We start from the raw sequence: 25,119 nt of genomic DNA on the forward strand, positions 1-25,119 counted from the left end.
GCTCAAGGTTCACCATCAACAACCAGAAGGTCCCGATTCGGACCTCGGTCCGCCAGTTAAGTAGCCCCGGTCTATAAGGTGGAAAAATATTGGGTTACAAGACAAAATCAACGATATGTTGCTGTACACAGAGTCTTCACAGACTAACTCCATCATCTAGTTGTGAAACTGAAGGAGAGCGATGTCTCCGAAATGCACACCCCGAAACCTTTTTTTGCTAACAAAGCTCAGTCTTTGCAGACAAGAAACGGAAAATCAGACAGATTAAAAATTCATACAAATATTGCTGCAACCATGCAGACTAATTCAGCAGCAGTATAGGTTTATTAAAGAAGTCGAACATCAACAAAAAGTTACAGCAGCCTAAAGTTTGACCAGGGCGGAGTGATCACTGTGAGCCGTGTGAACAACCAATTATTACAAGGGTGCGGTAGTTATGCCTTCAACCCACTAACATAGGAAAACATGATGAACAAAGAAACAATAACATTCAATACAGCAATGGCGACTTTCTAACCTAGATGTTGAGGTTATTAAGCTTTTTTTTCGATCTTTACGACAAAAAGATGAATTCACAAAAGTTGAAATACAGAAGAGAGAAGACTTCAGTTAAAAGCTACTTCTATGTGCATGATCACCGAAACAGTGTCCTTCAGAGAACAATCCACGTGATCAACCCAAGCCAACCATGCAGTCGATGCAAAATGTTCGCGCGCTTCAGCACAATCTAATGACGTCACCAGTACGCACAATAAACTCATCTTCCTGTAAAGCTTTCACCGCTTCGTCGAACATTGCTTGGGTGATACGGTGCTCTGTTTGAGCATTCCACCTTTCTAGCAAAGGTCGACAACGAAGAGTTGGCCCAGATTTACTACTAGAATGGCCACGACCTTTGTCTTGCTCGATCAGCTGCTTCAAGGCATTCTTCAGTTCTTCTTGACGCTTACGTGCAGTGGCACTCATGCCTGCGATTAAGTTTTGTGTTAGCACGCCAAATATCTAATAAAAATGAAACCTACTTTTTAAGTAAGAATTAGATGAATAAATACTTTCGCAAATGAAACTTGCAGAATGGAATGAATATCGACATGTTTGTAAATTTCACGGTAGGCCTATTTGGCGAAATTTTGAACTATAGCCAAGGCTGGAATACACGAAGATTTTCACCTAAAAGTAGATTGCGAGAAAAAGCAACGTTTTGATTGCTACGACAAAGCACTTACCAGTTGTTAGGATAGAAATATCGACAATTCCTGTTCTCGGGTCAGTAGCAGACTGTTTGAGCGCTTCCCTGTAAAGTCTCAGCGCTTCTCTGACGTCAGAACGCTCTACACTTGTCGCCAATCGAACCTTGGCATGGGCTTCCGACAGACGAATAAGGGATTCCAGTTGACGGGGGTAGGCGGTAACACTGCCTTTATTTCCACTTCCCCCACCCTTTCGCATTTCAACGTAAGCCTGAAAGCGAATTTTGAAAAGTATACATTACATTTGAAGATGAAGAAAATATTGAAACGCCCGTAACGTCAGTTTCGTCTAACGCTGAGATCACAGATAACAAAGTGCACATTGACTGCATCAACATCGAAAAAGTACATTAATTGTACATTTTTACATGGCGGTCTCCAAGCGCTTGCTTAGAAATGTGATAATGATGTGCAATGTTCAGTCGGATAATTTGTATTTTTTTTTATTCTCTCTGACAGGTTCAAACAGTCGTAATGACTAAACTGGTGCGGATTTACACCTTTGTACTATATGTAATACGTATAGTTGTATACGGTCATGATGTGCAATGTTCTGACCCAGGGATCCCTGGTTCTGACCGTATACAACTATACATAAAGAAGAAAGGTGTAAAGCCGAACCAGTTTAGTCATTACGACTGTTTGAACCTGTCAGAAAGAAACAAAAAAAAACGCTAATACGTACCGGTAACTTAAACAATGGACTGTTGTTGCCAGTATAACATTTAAAGAGCTGATGGTACAAAATTAATTGCTTTAATTATAAAATTAACACTAAAAACAGGGAAGAAATAAGACGAAAATCATGATTCATCTTAACAAAATTTACTACAAAATGGAATGCTACATAAATTTGCATTATTACCAAGACTAGTTCCTGTCCAGCGTCTTCAGATAGCTTTGGTTTTACAAAGGCTCTCGCATACGCCAAGTAATCTTTGAGCAATTCCGAGTCAAGAAGATCAGATTCTGTCTGGAGCTGTGCACGATGGTACAGCGACACCAAGTGATTAGCCAAGCGACGATCATATACTTCGTCCTGGAAATACGTGACCGGTCAGTTGATTTGACAGCTTACATAATGAACGTTAAAAAGAATTGATCAATTATTTAAAAACTAGGCTACTCAGTACGGTATGCAAAAAAAATTTTGGAATTTTTTTTATCCCTCATGTTGTTGTTGTTTCGTATGACGCTATAAGTCCAGGCAGTTTTCAGTTTTCGTTCAGCCAATCCATGAGGACGTTGTTGTATTGGTGGGCAGTGAGGTATCCTCCTTGAATGTTGGTTACTGGACACTCCAATATGAGATGGTTTGAAGACTGATTTGGAGCGTTGCATTTTGGACAGTTTGGTTGAGTTGTCATCCCCCATCGGTGAAGGTTGTCATTTGTTTTTGTTTGTTTTCTTCTTGTGCGGTTTGCAGTCGACCATAATTTTTTGGTAGCCGTGTCAAAGCCTGGGAGAGCTTTTGTTGGGTCTGTGAGTAATTTTCCATCAGGAGGGATTTTGTTATTCCAGAAGTTCTGCCACTCCGTTGTAATATTTATTTGGGATAGGTCGGTTTTGTAGAAGGGGTGTCTTTTAAGATTTTAGTCGCGAGGTTTTTCGTGCTCCGTTTATTTATTGAACTACTGGAAGATTTTCTGCTGAGTTGAGAATTTGTTGATGCAAGTTCAAAATTGATGCCAGTCTTCGGATGTGTGGTGGAGAAATATTGCACATTGTTGGTAACCATTGTGTGGGGGGTACATTTCGGTGTTCCGTTGATCAGACGCATTGTGGTTCGCAACTGTAAGTAATGTACATATTCGCTTGCACGGGCTGACAATCCAGACAGGTACAACATTCCCCATGCTACCATGAGTGGAGGTTTTTTATGTTTTGAAAGAAAAATCAGTAACAAAGCTTAACAAGTAACAAAGTCACCCGCAGTATTGAAAACGTTTTCACGTACATTCTCTCATTGCACGTTAATAAGATATCTTGAAGTGTGTTTTAACAGTGCAACACCACTATCTCTAAATTTCAGACACTCATTCATATCAAGACAAACAGAAGATTGTAAACAACATAAAATATCCCTCAACAACACTGCAAAACACTAGAGAAAACAGAACGCAATCGTTGGCGAGACGGCATGGCCTTTCTTGATCATTTAGACTAATATCATACTACAAGATATTCAAAAGCTCATGAAGCTTTCCAAAAGTAAATTTTTACTCATTTCTTGCTCTCAGTAATACAATTTGAAGCTCCTGAGCGATTTTTACTTAGCTTGCTTTCAATTTGATATTAGCATATGCGACAGTGACATAGCTAAGGAAATAAAATTAGGGAGAGGGACGGAAAAATATTCTAACGCTTGAAATTATAGAACGTGTTTAAAAATATAGCTGTAGAATGCAGCCATACATTTATGAAACGCCATTCGACATGTAATATAATGCCATTAAAACGTAAACGTTTTAATAATATTAAAACATATTTTTTGGAAGGGAAAGATAAAATTTTGTGTGAGCGATTGCTACCCATTGCAATCGTGCTCTCTTTGTAGAGAAGTTAAACTGTGAATCGCGCCACTAAAAACAACGCATAAAACTTATTTTTAGCCCAAAAGTTAAATTAACTGAATTCGACAAAAGCAAGCCTATATTCATGAATCTAGCCCTAATCTATAAAACGTACAAAATCCAAGCATAAAGTCTTCTAATTTAAGCCAAAATTGGCCCGAAAAACCCAACCAGAGGTGGTACATCTGTCACCACTAACCTGAGGGTCAAGCATGAGAAAAATAAGATCAAATCTGGACATGAGGGTGTGTGGCAGCATGATGTTTTCAATAATGGTTTTCTTAGAATTCCACTGACTTTCGCATGGATTGGCGGCAGCCAACACTGATGTACGTGCGTTCAGCTGACAAATGATCCCAGCTTTCGCTATCGACAATGTTTGCTGCTCCATAACTTCGTGAAGAACGGACCTTCAAAGACAATTCAAATGAGATACTAGCAATGTTCGCACTTACACGGCACATTATGGCCATCAATGGAACATAAACTTCGCTGCATACCATTTAAATCTAAAATTATGTTGCAATTTACATGCAAACATGAATTTCACTTTAACTGACAAAAAGACACGTTTAGTTGCAAAGCGCGGGGAAACGTGTACCTGGTGCTATCGTTCATTTTATCGAACTCATCAATGCAGCAAACGCCATTATCAGACAGCACCAAGGCACCGGGCTGCATCATCAGCTGTCGTGTTTCCTGCTCTTTAATGATGTAAGCTGTTAAGCCGACTGCGCTGGATCCCTGTAAAAAAGTCAGGTTTAGATGTAGGATAATATCATATTATGACAAAGCATTACAAAAAACACACTCTAAATGGAAAAGTTGGAGTATGATAGTTTTACAAGATTCCAACGCAAACGCGTCTCAAGAAAACCTTATAAATGACATTTTTAGCGCTAAATATACCTCGTTCGTTACTTAACATTATTAGCGTTAGAATATTAAGATCAAAAATACTGCTAATTACCTTTCCGCTTGTGTATTGTCCACGTGGGGCAAGTTTCTCGTGAACATATCGCAACAGCTGAGATTTGCTAGTACCAGGGTCACCACAAAGCAGCACATGCAGTTCCGCTCTCATGCCTGCCTTGGCACCATCCGAGCCGACCTTCTTCAACTGTTTACGTGTGCCACCGAAAAGCTGAAGTTAAAAAATGATCTTTACAATTCTGAGACTTAAGCTTCGTGATTTAATTAAAAAAGAAAAAAAGAGAACACAGGTGCATTTAATACTTCTAGCTGTTTCAGGACAGTTGATTGAAGCAAGAATTGACACGGTTAAACGCGTTTTCCGTTCATGAGGGGGCCCATCAATATTGAACTACTAATTCATGGAACAGGGCTCTGGACCGTGCTTTGGTCAGTCAATTGAATTCTGACGTGTTGACTTCATGAAAAAAATGGGAAATAAATTCACACAAATTTGATCAACCTGCAATAAAATTCCTTTCTTGATGTCGTCATGCTCATACACGCTCGGTGCTACGGCGTTGGCCAGCCTGTCGTAGACGTCAGGCCGCGTGGACAGCTTACGAATGGCTTCCACTCGTTCCTTGCTGAACCGTATCTGAAACCAGTTATGATGAATTTCAAAAATCAATTCTGTCAGCATCATCATTCCTTTTGTGTCAAAGAACCCTGGTGGTCTTCATCCCGTTTATACCGAGCTAGCGGTGACAAAGCAAAACGTTTAACGTACATTGTCGTGCAACACATCGTAAAAAATAAACAAGATTAGCCAATGGCTGATCACGTTTTTTACAGAAATTTCAAAACAATGTTGCTTTGCGAAACTCATTTTTCACCTGAGTCTCATCTGCGTCCGCTGATTCGTTCATTTCCTGCCTTTTCCCGTCTTCCTTTTGAAAATGCAGAACATCCACATGAGTTCGGTAGACAGACTTCACGTTTCTCATACGAGGGTTGGCACGGAGAGGCTGGGCACGGTAGACACCAGTGACAACAACTCTGTCCCCTGGTTGCACTGTATCAACAAGGTCGCCATAAACGTGTAAGGAGACCGAATGTGGGGTTTGGCCGGCCGGCATGTCGTCAGGCGATTCTTGAAGTTTCACAAGTTGCCTGAGAATTAGAGACGTGCCGTTAGTTTGGTTTGTTTAGCAATACAAAAGATATGATAACATGATAAAGACCTGATACTGTACCAGTTCCAAATGGCTTTACTCAGCATCATTTTCAAACTTTTTAGATTAAGTATACACTTTGAAACCGACATTACTGTTAATTGTAAACGGCTACTTTAGATGCATCAACAAACAGCTTTCATGTAAACTTTACAAAAAATCCAAAATCACATATTGGAATAAAAGCATATACAACGCCATCACATGCACTGACTAGTTCACCTGTCAGTGAAAAAAGACTGATTGTGAATCAAGGACATGGAATGAGATGTTTTGCAGCGGTCACAGACACAAGGCTCTGTAATCCTCCCTCGTTCAATTTCGACCGTAACTTCATGATAGCAAACATTGCAACGGAAGAACCCTTCTCTCATCTCTGGGATCAGTGATGAGGATCGTATCACCATCCCACTGATGGTAATCAGCTGGTCAATCTCGGCTGGATTGAGAGATCTCATGTTTTTGGTTCGCTCCGCATTGAAAGGTTTGACCTATATGAGTAAAAAGTAAATTTGTTTTTACAAAAATAATTTAGTTTGTAAGATGAAACGGTGAAATACGTTTTAGAATAGTCCAAAGTCGCTTTTATAGAGTGAAATAAGCACAGTACCCGTTTCAGTGGTTTAAGACAAGTACCAGTGAAATAAGCACAGTACCCGTTTCAGTGGTTTAACCAAAGAGTTACCGTCCAATCTCACTGCTCTGCATCCCCTTCAAGATCCTCGAGAGACTCATCTACGCACGTGTCGAACCATTCATAGATCAGCAGCTCCCCTGTGAACAAGCTGGTTTCCGACACGGACGATCAACCGTAGATCAGGTCACACTTATGACCCAAGACATTGAGGACAGCTTCTCGGCTAAGAAGAAGGCTGGCGCCGTGTTTGTTGGTCTCACGGCTGCCTATGATACCGTATGGCATAGCGGCCTTACCTGCAAGTTACTCCGTCTGCTCCCTGACAGACACATGGTCCATATGATGATGGAACTTGTGCAAAACCGCAGTTTTACCCTCACAACCGGTAGCAGTCGTCAAAGCAGACTACGCCGGCTTAAAAACGGCGTCCCACAGGGCTCAGTCTTGGCTCCTCTCCTGTTCAATATATACACCTACGACTTGCCCCCCACCATCTCCAGGAAATATGCTTACGCAGACGACCTGGCACTCCTGCACTCAGCAGGAAACTGGCAGTCAGTGGAGAGGAACCTCAGCCAAGACATGCAAACACTATCAGCATACCTCCAGAAATGGAAGCTACAGCTCAGCAAGTCAAAGACAGTGTCGGCGGCCTTCCACCTTAACAACAGGGAGGCACAACATGAGATAAACATCAAGATTGATGGGGAACGCCTGCCTTACTGTGCCGAACCTACATACCTCGGCATAACCCTGGACAGGTCACTCACGTACCGCCGGCACTTGAAGTCACTGCGCAAAAAAATATCTACACGCGTCGCACTTTTGAGGCGATTGGCGGGTTCCGGCTGTGGAGCTGGTGCTAAAACTCTTCGTACAGCTACCCTAGCCTTTGTTCATTCCACTGCTGAGTACTGCGCGCCGGTCTGGTGTCGTAGTTCTCACACCCACCAGATTGATACCGCCATCAACAACGCACTGCGTACTGTGACTGGATGCCTGCGTCCCACTCCAACGGACTGCCTACCCATCCTAGCAGGCATCCAACCCGCTGAACTACGCCGTAAAGGAGCCACGATTTCTCTCGCTCGCCGCGCTTTGGACCCCGAAAATCTCCTCCATGCAACATTCAAGAGACCACCACCTATAAAGCAGCGGCTGAAATCAAGACGCCCCTTTGTGCCTGCCGCACAACAACTCCTTAAGAACGCAGAAGAACTTGGTTTAAGTGCGGCACACTGGACGAACCACATGTGGAACACGGAGTGGCAAAATCACACCTCCACACTCCGTGACTTCATACCCGACACCGATCCCCGTCCACCAGGGATGTCCCTCGCAAGGCTTGCCTGGGTCAGGCTAAACCGCCTGCGAACTGGCGTCGGCCGCTTTCGTTCGGACATGCACAAGTGGGGCCTGGCTCCTTCATCAGAATGCGAGTGTGGTGCCACGGAACAGACCGCAGACCATGCCATCCACCACTGCCTCACACACCGGCCTCCACACGGTGCGCATGGTCTGAGGGTCCTGGACGACGAGACTGCTGAGTGGCTGAAGATTTCCTGCCCTCCAATCTAGCCTGGAAAGATCGCTCATACGCCATCAGTGGATTAACACAAGTACTTAGCCTTGTTTTCTGAGTTATCGTCTCAAGAACTTACACAAAAAAGTGTTAAAAATAGTTAAATTATCACTCACTTGTATCTGATGCTCCAATGCGACGTCAGTGTATCTTGCAAAGAACATTTCGTTAATGGCCATGTCAAAAGTAGGTATGACTTCCTGAAAGAAAACGTTGCTGATATGTTAAAACTTTATAAACATTGTGAAATATTACATTTAAATACATCAACTTCTATAATGAGTGACAAATACCTCTCTAAACTTTTATGCGTGTGGTAAATCTGACAAAAAACAGTAATTATTTCTTAAAATAAAGTGATCGGAAAACAACGCTTCCAAATTGTCATCCTCAATATCAAGAGTGGTATTTGCAAATAAGTCTCTGTAAACAGAAACTACACTAGTTGTAAATCGAGATTACAATGAAATACAATGCACTTACCTGAGGGTAGCAAATCAATTGTCTGTATAAATTGGCATCAAACGATTTGAGGTGAGCACAATCAACATCAAAAAAGGGATTCTCTGTGGTGCCAATCTCTTCCATCTTCTTCAAATAGTATGGAGCATCAGCATCCATGCCTTCATCAGTTTCCATAGCATCAGCATCCGTTGGAGTAAACCTTTGAAGAGTTGAAGGTAAAAAAATAAAATACTGTTTGTATTTGTTATAAAGTAATTACTAAAATGCCTCCGACAGTCCGACATATTTTAAAGACAATTTAAGCAGCACACATTTGTGATGTTGATGTCTTCAGCTTACACCTACCTGTTGACAAATTGAGTGAATCTTGCCTTGCAATGACTAACCACCACATCTGTTCCCCAAATAACTAATTGACTAGCGGCATCAACTTGTGAAGAAACATCTTCTTCGTTCTCTTCAGGGATTGGAGTTGGTACACCACTAGGCTGATCTGAGTTCAAATTAACAGTGCGAACTCGACTGTTGCTTCCAAGATCAGGTCTTTGCCTCACCTAAAAATGCAACAAAAATAACAAGAACCTGCAAAATCACTTTCAAACATGAAATCCGCACAATCTAATTTTATGCTCACTGGTGTTTGTGCTCCACGAGGCGTGCGGCCTGGCGTCAGAGCTGAGCCTCCAGGAGTCCGTACATTGCTGCTTGGAGTTCCATAAAACAATGGTGAACTCAAATCAATTTCACTTATATTTGCTGGTGTCTGAGGAGCAGCTATGGAATGAGTATCCGAGGGATTGGCTGGAGATGTTGGAGGTAGCATGGGTAGATCACTGCTTGTGTCAAGTTCACTATTGCCATGGTGACTTCGAGTTCGTCTTGATCCAGGAGATGACATTTTAAGATACGATTACACAATTTGTTCTTTGTTGAAATAGATATACAACGCTCTGCAAAAAGAAACATATGTACAAATAAAAAGACAAGAATGTTATGAGAAGTTGTAACAGTACATTTACAAATTTCCATGCTACAAAATGATGGTGAAATTTTTTCTAGTCATGGTTCATATTTATAGGTTGTGAAGTTTTGGCAAGCATGAAGTAGGGGTCATTTTTAAGATCTTCCAAATGTAGCAATTTTTATGTAAATACGGCTCATGCACAGCAGCAATTTTGCTGCATCAAGAACAGAGAATCATCGACAAATGCAATAAGAACAGACAGTTAGTGAAAAAATATTATTAAATTACAGAACGAACAAACAAAAGTTTTAATGCAACATTGTGCCCTAATAATAACAAGCTAAAACCTCAATTGCTAAGGTAACAGGGATCAGTTGTCAGTAGATGTTACAGAAAATATATTTCGCACTTATTTAGTGCATCGTCAGTTCTGATAAAGGGCAGTTAAAACCTACAAGTAATGTTTTAAACAACATTACAGTGACGCAATAATGCCAAAACATGAGCGTAAAAAATTGAAAAAGCAAAAGCGTAAATATTGAAAAAATGCTGAATGAAAACTAAACCAAGCCGGCAGTAAAGTAAATTACGTATCAAATAAAATTTATAAACTAGAAATGATGAAAGAGCGATGAGCAAAGCCTGCAAATGTAGCGTTGTGACAAATTACGGCAAAGAAAATAAATTCTATGCGGAACACGGCAGTCAAAGGCAGTGATAAACAAACTGAGTACAGCGATAAATAATTAAATGGAGCGTCTTGGAAAACACAAAATGTAGCGTTGTGGAAAAAAGAGTAGGCAAAGACGGCAGTGAATAATAAGGCAGTAAAATATTGAAAAAATACCAAAAATGTAGTGGAGCGTCAAAAAATTAAACTTGTGGCAGAATTAATTTTTGGATATTTATTTTGGCATGTATCCTATGTATCCATTTATCTTCACAAGCATCTAGATTATCAATATTGGGTTGTTCAACAAATGTGACATTGTAGCATTGGGAAAGTTGTGGTTCAGTACTTAGATCATGAAATACAGCAAAATGTTTTAATAACGCAGCCCTGTCATTATTAGAGGAAAAATCGAAAGTGTTCCAAGTTGCACGATGGCCTGACCAGCGAACCGAAAATTTATTAACCGTCTGTCCAACATATTGTTCATGGCAAAGTAAACATGTTGCTACATAAATCCCATAATTGCTGCAATTGAGTTCCTGTTTTAACTTAAAAAGTCTTTGCGGAGTGCTCAATGTCGTTGTACGTGAAACCATTGACAAACGATGATGACCATGGTTACCACACAACGCACAGCGACCACAAGGGGCAGAATAACCTCTTTGTAGAACAGAAGATTGGATTTTTTTTGATAGATCTTTGTAGTTTGTAACATAATTTCCAATTGTTTTTGGCCTTGTGTATGTGATCATGACATCAGGTTTAAGTTCCTTTTCTTTTTCACTCATTTTTAATAAAGCTGGGAAAGCAGTAGCCCACACAGTCTTGCTGTTTTTCTTTTGAGGTTTTGGTGGCCTAAGTCTGTCAGTCCAAGTTGAAGCAATTCCAATCATGTCATTTGTCATCGCGATAGGGAAATCTGACTTAGTAGCTTTTTCTTTGAGTCTTGACAAGCTGGAAATGTACAGTTATTAGTTACAGTTATTAGTTATTAGATGATGAACTGTTTTATTTCGATCAACGACGCACGAGTACAAAATAATTGACACGGCGAGAAGAACACAATAAACATAGCCAGGTCAGAGACTTTAAAGAACCGGCCTGCCACGCCCCGTGGAGGCGGGGAGCGGCGTGATTATGGGGTGGCGATGCACCCGGAAGGGAAGTCCACCAGCTTAGGTCGCGGGGGCCAGGCTGGGGAGTCTAGGTACCTGTGGAAGGAAAGTGTGGATCGAGAATTTTGTGCCACTCGTCCGCAAAAGTTAGAATGGCGGAACGGGCCAGGGAGACGGGCTTTGCTTTCTGCAAACGCAAAAAGGTCAGCTCACGACGGGCCGGGTGACAGAAGTTTTATAAAGCCAGGCAGCGCCCACGTCTCCATCACGTGACCGTAACACAGGTACGTTTAACTCCTATACCCGGTCTGCCCGTAGGCAGACCGGATAAACTTTGGGGTCTCCCACGAGGAAGAGATGCTTAGCTACAAGGACGATTTGAATACTCGTGGGAGACGAAAATTATATAAAATCTGGAGCAAAGGCTCAATTAATTGGTGTAAAAAAAAAGATGGTAAGTGGGAATATATTGTATGCTTTACCTACCGAAAAAGTGTTGACGTTAAACCAACGAGCACGGATGTGCACTGGCCAGACGTTGAGGCAGGTTCGCCCAGATGGGTCGGTACAGCTAATAATAACAATTTACAAAACGTAATTGATTGTAATTTTTTAGATGTATAATAGTTAGTTAACTTTCTTTATCAGTGTGGTACCAAGTTAATTTCCATCCAGTAACTTTTATTTTGGTTTCTTTGTAGTTTTAGTATATATATATATATACAATACATATTAAGCTCAGATTCTTAGTGGTCAATTGTGTAAAAATGTGAAAACATTGTACAGCTTATTCTTTTCAGCACATAAATTCTACAAGGTGTATGTATATATCACATTCACAAAAATATGCTTCTTCAGTTCTTTAGAGTTACAGTACACAATTCTCTAAAAAGTTAGAACACCATACATAGTACATACGGTACGGTATCTTATAAGTAACATATTAGCAATCAGGATGTCACTTGTTCTGAATGTTAATTTTGACTTGCGTTTATTGCTTGAAAAATGCATGAAATACTAGCAAATGGTATAAAAAACAAAAAAATGAACATTAAAGAGACTTTGTTTGCTTTACCACTCAAACTACAGGAAAACAATATATATATTAATGTCTAGTATTAGGGAACGTTCAAATATTACGTAACGCTTTTTTTCCGAATTTTTGACCCCCCCTCCCCCATGTAACGCTTTTTTCAATCCCCTTTTTTCAATCCAATTTTTCAAAATTCAGCACAAAAAACTACCATTCCGTACCCGAAAGCGTTCCGTAACGTTTTGCTTGAACCCCTCCCCCCCCCGATGTGACGCTAACGTAACGCTTTGCATAACCCCCTCGAAGGCGTAGCGTAATATTTGAACGTACCCTTAGTCAGAAAAACAGTCCATGAACGTACACGTAAATCGTAGAGTGAATAAAAAAGGACTGATCTGCTTGCTAAATATTTCGTATTTGTTATACACTGGTTTTATTTAGAAGCAAAATGGTTGGAACGCCTGGTTTATCTAATCAAAAAATAAAGAGCCCAAAATGTAGATACTAAACTCAGTCATGTTTAGCAAATATTTTGAAAACTAAACTGTTTTTATCTTCAAGACTAAGACAGTATAGGTTTTGAAACATTTGCTGAACCTACAATCTACATTTTGGTTGTATTTGTTATATAGTTTATCATATCAATAGCGGTCTTGTTGAATAGGATGTGGTGAAAAAAAATTTAAACAAAAAAATCAGATGTGTTAAAAGTGGTGTATTGACCTAAAATCTATTTCGAGATGGTTTGGGGCTCATGCCACCTACACCCAGGTGGCTCATATGATCCCCAAATGTCATCCTGAAGTCAAATTTCATAACTTGGAAACCGGTTAAGCAAGAATGTTGGCTTCTGGCTTAAAATGCTCAGAAGGTCCATGTTACTTTAATGCACCTTTCGTCTCTGTCACAATCAAGGTGCAATGCCTTGCGATGGTTTGCTTTGTATCTTCAACAAGCGTGTTGTTTTCATTATGGAATTCTGGTGCGTTGTGTTATTGTCGGTTATGACCTGAAGTAACCTCTGATGACGAAATCTGTATTATGTAACGTGTTTTCTGGAATCATTTTCCCTACGTGACCTTCTATAAGCTTCTGCTTGTTGACATTTAAATGCTACGTGACCGAACGATGGTTCTTTATGATGTAATCTTCTCGAAGTTATTGGACTGAACAGCCAACTATAAATAGTGGTGTAGTTTGTGTAATGTTTATTCTGAGATTCTGAGATTATTATTATGGTGATTGTTACGAGTTGATTATGAGAGTTGTGCTATGAGTTGTGAATTGGTATAGTTGATGCAGAAATTAGAGTTATTTGAGAAGCCGTTCGTTAAAGTTCTTCAAGAAGTCAGATTATCATTTCACTGTAGAATTATTCGACATTTAATTGACTGCTTTTCGGTTTGACCCATTAAACTACGTCATTGAACGTTTCCAAGTCTTTTTTCTGGTAAGAGATAGAAAGAAATCGTGACATTCTGGGGGCTCGTCCGGGATCAAACCGAAAAGATTTAACCGAAAAACCGAAGAATACCGAAGATTTATTGAAAGAATAATAAATTAATGTCAAGATGGCGGATACTGTCAAACATGAGATGATTGAAGACTTAGGGAGCATGGCTGAACGAATGGGGCTGACTGGTAATGAGAAGTCTCAGTTTGTGATGGAAGAGTATCACAAGATAATGGACCAAAAAGCTCAGCGAGAAGCTGACGAAAGAGAAGATAGAAGAGCTGCTCGTGAAATAAGGAAAGCAGAACTTGAAGCTGAAGAAAAACGAGCACAGCGTGAAGCTGAAGCTACACAACTTGAAGCTGAGGAAAAGCGAGCACAACTTGAAGCTGAAGCAGAGGAGAAGCGGGCGCAGCGCGAAGCTGAAGAAAAACAAGCGCAGCGCGAAGTAGAAGCTGAAGAAAGAAGAGCGCAATATGAATTGGAAAAGTTAAAACTTGAATTAGAAAGACAAAAGCTGGACATTGGTGAGCGATCTAATTCTACTAATGATAATGCTCGAGATGTTATTATGGCGCAAGTTAGACGTCCAGATTTGCCATCATTTGTTGAAGAAAAAGATGAGTTGGATAGTTATTTATTAAGATTTGAAAGATATGCTACAATAGCCAAATTGGAGAAGTCGACGTGGGCTACCCAGCTAAGCATGTTATTATCGGGACAAGCTCTTGATGTATATTCGAGACTTTCGCAAGAAGAAGCCATGAACTACGACAGATTGAAGTTAGCTCTGTTAAAGCGATACAATTTTACCGAGCATGGATACCGTCAAAGATTCCGTGAGGCAAAGCCTGAAAAACACGAAAGCCCAGGTCAATTTATTGAACGTTTGAGAAACCTTTTGTTAAAATGGTTTGAACTTTCGGGGGCCGAACAATCATTGGACGGATTGGCAAACCTTATAGTTAAGGAACAATTCACAGATTCATGTTCAAAAGATCTGTCTGTTTATCTAATGGAGAGAAGTCCAAAGAATCTAGAAGAAATAGCCAGTGTGGCAGAACAGTACTTAGTTGCTCATGATGAGAAGTTGTCGACTGAAGAAACACTGTCATGCGATAATGACGAGGAGCAAACAAATAATTCTAAAGGAGGTGCTGTTCCAAGAGAAGTACGTTGTTTTAATTGTAATGGCTTAGGTCACAAGTCTGTTAACTGCCGGAAGAAGACTAACAGAAATCATCAGGAATCGAGGAAGTGGTGCAATCGTTGCAATAGGCAAGGACACGAAGCGAAGGAATGCAAGGACAAGTCGTTGTCCCGATCCAATCAGTCTAGAAAAGATGAAGACACGGACGTTTATCGATGCGGTTGTGCGTTAATGATTCCTGAACCCACGCTTGACGAGGAGAATCCGGATGAAGATGTTTGCGGAAAAATAATACCTGAAGATTACCTGCCAGTAGTGGATGGAAAAGTTGGAAACAAAAAGGTAAAAGTTTTACGTGATTCTGGTTCTACTGGTATAATAGTGAGGAGAGATTTGGTTAAAGACAGTCAATTAACGGGAAAAACTGGCCATGTGACAAAAATAGATACCACTTCAATCCAAGGACCGTTAGCGATGATATCTATCGAAACTCCGTATTGTAGTGGGACTGTGAAAGCGTTATGTTTACAAAACTCTTTAGTTGATCTGATAATCGGAAATGTTTTTGAGAGAGATTCTGAAGTTACTTGTTACTCTTGTGGCAAGAATGGTCACTTTGCTCGAGATTGTTCTGTAGATAATCAGCAACGATCTCACGATGACGGATATTACGAGCGCGATGAACCGAGGAGAAGAGGCAGGCGACGACCATTTGGAGTTTGCTATAGATGCGGTAGACGCGGACACTTCGCCAGGGAGTGCGTTGCTGACGGCGGACATTCGGAAAATAGACGTTGCCGTGACAACCACTGCTACCGATGTGGGGAGATTGGACACATAGCCAGGAGCTGCCCTTTTGATGAAAAGGCTTGCTACAATTGTCATAAAGAAGGTCATCTCGCCAAGGACTGTCCGGAGAGGAGATGTTTCCGATGTAGGAAGATGGGTCATCTCGCTCGCCGATGCACTGAAGATGTTGAGGACGTTGGAGACTTTCGCAGAAAACGTGACTATTGTTTTGAGAAAAGCTATCGTTGGTAGATCATGCAACGATAGACTTATGAGAACTGATTATTGAGTAATTAATTGTTTTATGGTGTGTTTTGGTATTGATTGTGTTGTTATATTGTTTGCAACAATATTCTAAGGGGGGGCGTATGTCACAATCAAGGTGCAATGCCTTGCGATGGTTTGCTTTGTATCTTCAACAAGCGTGTTGTTTTCATTATGGAATTCTGGTGCGTTGTGTTATTGTCGGTTATGACCTGAAGTAACCTCTGATGACGAAATCTGTATTATGTAACGTGTTTTCTGGAATCATTTTCCCTACGTGACCTTCTATAAGCTTCTGCTTGTTGACATTTAAATGCTACGTGACCGAACGACGGTTCTTTATGATGTAATCTTCTCGAAGTTATTGGACTGAACAGCCAACTATAAATAGTGGTGTAGTTTGTGTAATGTTTATTCTGAGATTCTGAGATTATTATTATGGTGATTGTTACGAGTTGATTATGAGAGTTGTGCTATGAGTTGTGAATTGGTATAGTTGATGCAGAAATTAGAGTTATTTGAGAAGCCGTTCGTTAAAGTTCTTCAAGAAGTCAGATTATCATTTCACTGTAGAATTATTCGACATTTAATTGACTGCTTTTCGGTTTGACCCATTAAACTACGTCATTGAACCTTTCCAAGTCTTTTTTCTGGTAAGAGATAGAAAGAAATCGTGACAGTCTCTTTCAACTACATCAAGCAGAAATTGCTTAAACAAAGTTTTTGATTAATTTTTATAACGTAGCATCGATGACATTTTCATTAAATTTGACCTCCAAATAATCTTTGGGGTTATGGGCCACCTGGGTGTAGGACATAGGTGCCACAAACCTCCAACCATCTCAGAAGTTGGTTTTAGGTCAATACGCCATATGTCCATACTGGTTATAGGTGAATTGTTCGTAAACAGTTGTTCGTAAAGCAATTGTTTGTAAACAAGTGTTCGTAAAATCAATTCTTTGTAAAGCAATTCTTTGTATACATCAATTCTTCGTATATGTGAATTGTTCGTAAACAGGTGATAGGTAATTTGTTCGTGAACAATTTTTCGCAACAGCAAGGTTTGTCTTGCAATTTCCGATGAAGGGCGTAATGCAAATTTTCCTGAATAACCAAGTTACAACGACACAAAGAAATAAGCACAATGAAAAAGCGCATTTTTTGTTATTTATTGGAATACAACAATGTCTGTGTTTAGCAATTTTTTGCTTACACTACCAATACTACTTTGAGTAACTTCCTACAAATTGTCCATGAGCCAAGTTTAGTATGAAGTATTGTGTGCAATTCCAATCAAGTAATCACAAATTTCATCATCTTGAAAGTCTTGACGGCAAGTTCAGACGACTGTAGTTAGTCTTTCTGCACTGTCCTTGTACTTCTTCTTTGGAGGGGGTCCTGCCTGGCCACTGACATACTGTTCAATGCAAACCTCATTTAGGTTTTGCTCTCGCTTGATTGCAGATATGAACTTCCAAATATCTGGATGATTTGCAGATACCTGGAACATGAACCCTCTGTGCCATCCTTCAATGCTATTATTAGTTTTGGGAAGGCCACTGAGGACGCCATCATAGCAGTTCCACATTTTAATTGCAAACATCGGAGGATGGCGCCCTTGACGACGATCTGGGCGCCCAACCCTAGTGTCTTCAAAGTAGTCAATTACTGGCTGAGCAACATTCTCATCAATGAGAATGTCAAAGGCCCGGCTGACTTCATCAATAGGCACAAAGGCCAGAGACGACAACATGCGCAGCCTCAGAGCAAACTCTGCACTTGTCTCGTACTGCTCCTTCAGTCCACTTGATTGTGTCTTTCTCGAAATGCACTGGCACAAATGGAAGAAACAGCCACGGTGAGTTGAAAGTGGGTACTCTCTGCTTCCTGCATTAACCATGGCCATCTCAAAGTCAGTCATGATTGTCTCTGGAACAGCAAAGCAGGTAACAACTCCTTGATCTTTTGCAGCAGATGAATGTATGTCCCTCTCCTTTTGTCCCCCAGCAGGGCATACACCAGAGGCACTGAAGTGTTTTCCTTCAGTCCATGTATTGTGTAAAGCTGTTCAAACAGTGAAGGCACTGTCTTGAAGGTGCCGTCAGCATACCAGTGCTTTGAACGGGCAAGGAGCTGCAGATTTCTTTCAGTGGCAAAGAGGACCATACGGTTTATCTCCAGGCCCAGAATCATAGGCCAAGAATGTTACACCAGCAAACGTTTGCTTGTACTCTACTGGAAGCACAATGCCACGGAGAGAATGTGGGATTGCCGGGCCTGCATTTTCCTTCAATCGCACTCGGGTGACTGCCCTTTTCATGCTCTGCACACTTGGCAGTTTTGCTGCCGTGGCTTGACTGAGTCCAATAGTTTTTGCTGAGACGAGGTAACTGGGGGCATCACGACTGTCTTTAGCTGCACAACGAATATTTTCCATAACCTTTGCTGCTTCGACATGACCAGCATCTCCAGCATGATTGTGCTCACCTCTGGATTGTACAATGGCTGCCATAGCGGTTGTTACTCGTGCAGGACACTTCTTATTAAAATGCTCACATTTCCAATAAGTAGTTTCTTGCCCTTGTGCTTTAAGTGCACTATAATCTTTGTAATAAAGCTGGCCACTAAACAAAAGTTTTGGCTTTCCTTTTTCGCTGCTCACAAACTGTAATGCCATTCTGACTCAGGGACTCTACACTCTGTCTGCTCGTCTACACTCTACAGGTACAGCACGTCTTTAAGCACTATTAGCACATCTCTAGCATATAGGCTACCCTAATTGATTGTTCGTAAACAATTGTAAGTGTTTTTCTTTTAAAGCTGTAGCCTAACTTTTATGAACATTTGTTTACGAACAATTAGTATTACGGTCAATTGCATGCCCGAAGAATTGCTTTACGAATAATTGATTTTACGAACAATTGCTTACGAACAATTGTTTTACGAAAAACTGTTTACGAAAAAACGTCGGACACCATCCATACTTTAGGTGCATCTAATTTTTTTTTTCATTCAAAACTATGAAAAAGAAACAAACTGCTATAAAGTATGTGAAGACAAACACTAAGATTAGTTTTGATGATGCAGTTGTGTAAATCAAATTCAATGAAAAACATTTAGCCAACAGTTAGATGCAATTTGTGATACTTAACACAACTTTACAATTTCTTTAATTGCATTAAGCGTTCTTTAACAATATCTTTCATGGATTCCATAGATTTTTGATGACATTTGTCAGCACAGTTGGTAAGATCAATTTCCACAGCTTTCAGTTGTTTCATTTGATCATTGTGCATGCTTTCAGAACTAGCTTGTTTTTTATTTTCATCTTCAAGCAAAGAAAGTAGAGAATTTATTTTCTCTCCTTTGGACTTTGCTTGTGATGTCAAAAGCTCTTTCTCTTTGTTAATTCCTTGAAGCCGTTGTTTTTCAGACGTCAGCTTCTTTTGTAAACGAAGTTTTGTTTTATGCAATATTTCTCTCTTGTCAGATATTTCCTGCTTTAATTTATCTATATCTCTTGTCAATCGTGTCAAGGCCATATCGTTTGAGTTGGCTTGAAATTGTTGATTCATCAGTCCACTCTGTAAATTACGAGTTTTATCCAAAAATTCTTGTGAGTCAGAAATTTGTGTTTTCACATGCTGCAACAGCTGAATGACTTGTTTTTCCTGATCAACATTCCATTCAACCAATCGATAAGCATCTTGAACTCGAGCAGATTCCTCTTGAGCAGTTTGCAATTTACTTTCAAGAGCTTCTTTTTCAGACAATAGCCTTTTGGGACTTGCTACAACTAATAGTTTGGCTGCTTCTACTTCCTTCATCAAGTTTTCATATTCAGCACAATATGCTTCAAAAGTTTTATGTTCGTTAGAAAGAATTTCTTTGTTTTCTTCCTTTTCTTGATGTTTTTTTTGCTTAGTAACATCTTTTAGCGGTTGCATTTCGTTTTCAACTTCAACCAGTTCCTTTTGTTGTTGTTGCATATCGGAAACATGTGAAAGCAAATAATGCTCAACATCGTTTGTTGCTTGTTTTATAGCTTTGTTTTGTTCTGCCAGTTCTTCCACTTTGCGATGCGTCTCTTCAGAGTTGGCGTTGTGTTCATTAAAAGTCCCGACGCTATTTTCCATGCAGCGAAGAAAATTTATCACAATGGATAAAAATTTTCGAACTCTACTCCACTTTGGTCTCAGCAAGTCAGCAGTACACCATCTCTTCAGAGTGCAGCCAGGTATTAACATGTGAAAAAGCTTAGGTATATGAACAGCAAGAAACGTTGTGCTAGGATAGTGCTCGGGGTGATTAAGTTCAGGTTGCAAGTACGGCTGTTCAAGATGGTCAGTATCCACATCTAACTTTTGCAGGATACTGACGCACAACTGCATTAACAAGGCTGGTTGTGCAGACCTAAGTTGTTCAATAGTGATGTGCCGCACTTCATCACCCAACATCCCTACTCTAATCACATCACCAATATCGTCATCTTCCAAATTAGGAGCCTCATATTCAGCAGGTACATTCATGATAAGTAAAGTATACCGTATATATCCCAGAAGAAAAAAAACTTTGAAAAACTTATGATGAAATAAGTAATTTAAAAATAGTTTAATAGATATTACAACACATACAGTACCAATACTAAAGTACGGTATTCATTAAAAGTGTACTATGCAGTTTGTTAGTTTACTTAACTGTAGCTAAGTCGATGTTCACTTAGCTAGAGTACAGTTAAGTGAACAAACAAACTGCACAGTTCACTTTACTGAAACTTATCTAAGTACCGACAGGGCTGCGATTTTTTCTTTCTTGTCGAACGACAAAAATTCTGCGTTTGTTTGTCGAATAGTAATATGACGTCACAAGAGTCAGATTATAAGCGTTTGGCCGCGAGTTACCGCACAAGTTGTGTGGTATCAGAGTCACTTACTTAAGTTTTTAATCGCACGCTGGTTGAGTGATTGCAAAGGAGTATCAAGAGCTAAGTTATGTACCTACCGGACATGTATACAGCCCTCGAAATTAGCTTGTATCTACGACGGCAAAAACATTGCCGTCGCCAAATCAACAAACCTTGGATTACGGCGGCAATTGCCGTATGCTTTAATGTTTAATCAAACGAAATTTTATGCGTTTCTTCATCGCGTGTCACACGGCTGTAGCCCAGAGCATCACGCAAGCTATTTTATGCTCTGAAAATGCTCTTGTGAACTGTAAAAGTTTGCAACCTTATAAATACCGGCTTATTGTTACGCAAAAGTTATTTTTTCATCGAATGCTTATTGTTTACCGGTGTCGTTTCGAATGTAAAGCATGGTGAAAGAAGATACAGTTAAAAAGTAGAATTTACCTGCTATAGATTATCAAACAGAAGGAAAAGTTAATTTGATAGTTTGCAAATTTGTAACGAATTTTATGACGGAAACAAATTGGAATTAGAAAAGCTACGGGGTCAAGTTAAAAAAGTAGTACGAAATTCGATAAATGGTTCTTTGGCAGTAAAATAATGCTTCCGATCATATGGCATCGCTCGTTCGTGAACGGGCAGTTTTGCGTCTTCAAGTATTCTAGTGACGACGCGACAACCTCATCCTCCGATACAGCATCTGAGAATTCCGATACTGACAGCTAGTTCTTTATCAAATAGACTCGTGTTTGCTCGCAGTATCCCAATTGTGCAGAAATTATGTTAGTGTAAGTAAACGTAAATCGAGGCAATCGTCTCGCAGTGAGCTATTAATTCGTTACCGGTACCTGGTTGAACAATTAACGTTATATGATAATGTTGTATGGCAGAAAATTTTCACTAAGGATGAAAGGAAAAGTATATCGGAGCTGTGTGCGGCCTGCAATGCTATATGGTAGAGCGAGACATGGGTATTGAGAGAGAGTGAACTGGCAATCTTGAGAAGAACGGAAAGGTCAATGGTGAGAGCAATGTGTGGGGTGAAAACGAGAAGGGAAAAAAGGACTGAAGAATTGTTGGATATGCTAGAGATGAGAGAGACCATACACCAAATGGCAAGGGCGAATGGAGTAAGATGGTATGGACATGTGATAAGGAGGGAGGAAGGAAGTTTTCTTAGAAAGGCACTAGATCTAAAGGTGGATGGGAAGAGGAAACGCGGTCGTCCAAGAAGAACGTGGAAACAACAAGTGAAGGATGAATTTAAAAAAGTCGGACTGAAGGAGGAAGATGCAAGGGACAGGGTGAAATGGAGAAGAGGGATAAAAACAATTGCTGCGCGGAAACAATCGGCCACCCCCACTAGTGGGGAACAAACCGACGATGGATTATGATGATGATGCTAGATGTCGAATTAATGTAAAACAAACGTAACTTTCTTCTTGGGCATTGATACGCAGGCATCAAAATTCGTTATTTTTGCATTGACTTCACGTCTGTAGACGTTGAATCAATGTGAAATGAGGATTTTTTTCTGTCTGGGTAGCCTACACAATATAACCCTCCTGGAAATTTAAATCGATTTGTGCTGTTAACTTACTTTAAAGTGGGACTTGCCCTCCTTCCGTTGGTTTTGCGTTTTGTCCTGATCCTGACGGTGGCATTGAATCGCTTGTTCTCTTAGGGGTCAACGGTAGTAACTCATATTGTTTTTCCTCAAATTTGCTTGTTTCAAGGTTTCGCTTTCGACAGATACACTTCCTAGTCCCTGACGACTTAGTTGGGCCGAGACCCAGTCGAGCTTAACCGCTCTACCGAAAAGACGTTAAACTAGTGTGATACTGTTCCACTTTGATATTATTGTTCACGCAGTTTTCTCAACGTGTAGCTTTATCCGTTGGCCTTTATCTGTTGTTCGCTTAAACCGTTTCGCTACTGTCAAATCTCCTGCCAGGTAGACAATGATGATGAAGCATTTGTTTCGTCATTGTTGCCTACCTGTTGTTTTCGCATTATATATACTGGTTCATTGTAGTGTTTATTCATTCGCTATTCAAGCTGTACTGAAGAGAGTTTAATACTCGAAATCTAGATATACAGCAATTCATATTGCGTATAGAATGGAATTAAAAGCGGATTTGGTGTTAGAAGTCTTGTCTCAGATTTCATAGAATTTAGACATACGAAGGCGAAGGACTTTAAAGTTAACCCAAAATTAACTTACTTTCCCCCCTGAGTTATTTAAGGTGATTTAGCGTAACAGCGTGCTTATCGCTACTTTTGGTATTATTACATCACAACAAATCAAACAGTGCGGTCGTGATAGACTACTCCAGTATATTTTTCGCTTCTCGTTTTTTCGATTCAACGTCTGCAGACGTTGAATCAATGTAAAAACGACGGACCGTTTTGCTAGCTGAGTTGTGTGCTTTTGTAAATGCAAGTGCAAAATCGCCCATTACGTAATCACAGAAACCCTTTTAGTGGAAGGAAGTCGAGTTGCAACCGTGTTATGTAAGTGCATAAGTCAGACATAAATCCAAACTTGCATAGACGTTGACAAGTAAAAGTAGAAGAAAGTTAGAAACTCGTTGTGTCGAATAGCACGAAACGTGTGTGGCGAAATATTTGATGCCAGGCGTTAGAACTTCGATCGAAGCATTTTCCCGCAGTGTTTAAAATGTTCCTTTCCATAAAAATAGCGGCTTTTTTCATCTGTATTTCTGAACGTCTGGTCGGAACTAGGCTGTTTTCTACATGTGAAAAACTTTCATAGCAAGTATCCAACAGTCATTTTACCAGAGCAATATTGTTAATTGGCTCAAACGGCGAAATACAAACTGGCATAGACGTTGACAACTCAACGTAGCCTAAGTTATTTCATCTATAAAAGAAACCCTTTGTGTCGAATAGCACGAAACGTGTGTTGCGAAATTTTTGATGCCAGGCGTTGGAACTTCGATCAAAGCATTCTCCCGCAGTGTTCAAAATGGCGGCGCTGACGCCTTGGGAGTTTTTCGTGTGAAGCGTCGCTTTTAGACCTTGCTTTGAAGTACCTGGCGAAGGGAAGTTTACGTAAGTCAGCACTCTCATGATTGCATCACGTGATGCCCCCCCCTGATTGTTCCTCGACCTGACGATGTTTAGTCCTCTCTCAGTTTTTTTTTATTATTATTTTCCTTTTTTTTCGTTTTTTTTTGTTTTTTTTTTCCGTAAGGCACGGCGTTTGTCGAATAGTGATGGCGCGTGTCGAGTGACCTCGTCACCGAAAAAGGTAAAAATCGCAGCCCTGAGTACCGATAGAACAGGCTTGCCAGATTTTTTTTACAAAAAGTAGCAAAAAAGTAGCAAAATGGATTTGAAAGTAGGAGTGTTCAATTTCGATTATTTGAATATTCGAAAATCGAAATTCAATTTATTTTCGATTTCCGAATTTCGATTTCGAATATCACAACTATTCACCAAACTGCAAAATGTGATTTTATTGAAAGAAACGACATGAAAATTCGCTAGAAAACGCGAACAAAAGCCATGAAAATTTGCGAAAAAAGAACACAAAATAACGTCTACAGCTCCAGGCCCATGTTGGTGTTTATGAACACAAGCTGAACGACATGGTTACCCGTCAGTCGGGATCTCAGCTTCGTGACGGTCAGGCCAGCTTTTGAAAACGATCGCTCCGCTGGAGCCGAGGTCGCTGGGATCCCAAACACTTCAAGTTCATTTTCACTGCCTTCAAGCAATTCACTGCCACGACATTTCATTGCAGAGTGCAGAAGTTTCGACTCGAAAGCGACATCGAGTATGTTTCCAACAGGGGCGGATCTACCGGGTGGGCCTGATTGGTACATGCCCACCCAGATTGACAGTGGGGCCACCCAAAAGCAGATTCATAAAAAAACATCTTAATGTTTAACACTGTGGCACTGAACGAACGTCTGTGGCATCACTATTTCACATGATACCACATCAACAGGCCATAAAAGGCCCACCAAGATATTTCCTAGGCCCACCCATAAATTACGTTCTGAATCCGCCACTGGTTTGCAAGCGCATAAAGCTAAACGCACGCTCCGTCTATGTAGCAAATTATGTTGTTTTTGGGTGCATTCAAC

General features: G+C 40.4%; 2 protein-coding genes across 2 annotated transcripts; both read right to left on the reverse strand.

Moving 5' to 3' along the window:
* Window positions 1-305: 305 nt before the first annotated feature.
* Window positions 306-24,764, reverse strand: LOC145765913 (DNA replication licensing factor mcm4-A-like). The gene is made up of 15 exons (XM_082577579.1): window positions 24,627-24,764; window positions 11,893-11,977; window positions 9,289-11,245; window positions 9,000-9,208; window positions 8,673-8,853; window positions 8,306-8,389; window positions 6,193-6,461; window positions 5,632-5,908; window positions 5,259-5,393; window positions 4,794-4,967; window positions 4,425-4,567; window positions 4,023-4,233; window positions 2,116-2,289; window positions 1,227-1,461; window positions 306-968 (listed from the first exon to the last, which is right to left on the reverse strand). The coding sequence occupies exons 3-15, from the start codon at window positions 9,550-9,552 to the stop codon at window positions 718-720; spliced, it is 2,607 nt and encodes an 868-aa protein (XP_082433705.1). The 5' UTR covers window positions 9,553-11,245; window positions 11,893-11,977; window positions 24,627-24,764; the 3' UTR covers window positions 306-717.
* On the reverse strand, window positions 19,151-20,624 carry LOC145766500 (uncharacterized). The gene has a single exon (XM_082578226.1). The coding sequence runs from the start codon at window positions 20,622-20,624 to the stop codon at window positions 19,254-19,256; it is 1,371 nt and encodes a 456-aa protein (XP_082434352.1). The 3' UTR covers window positions 19,151-19,253.
* Window positions 24,765-25,119: the final 355 nt, after the last annotated feature.

Source organism: Aplidium turbinatum, chromosome 3 (assembly GCF_918807975.1).
Source record: "Aplidium turbinatum chromosome 3, kaAplTurb1.1, whole genome shotgun sequence".
NCBI classification, from domain to species: Eukaryota; Metazoa; Chordata; class Ascidiacea; order Aplousobranchia; family Polyclinidae; genus Aplidium; species Aplidium turbinatum.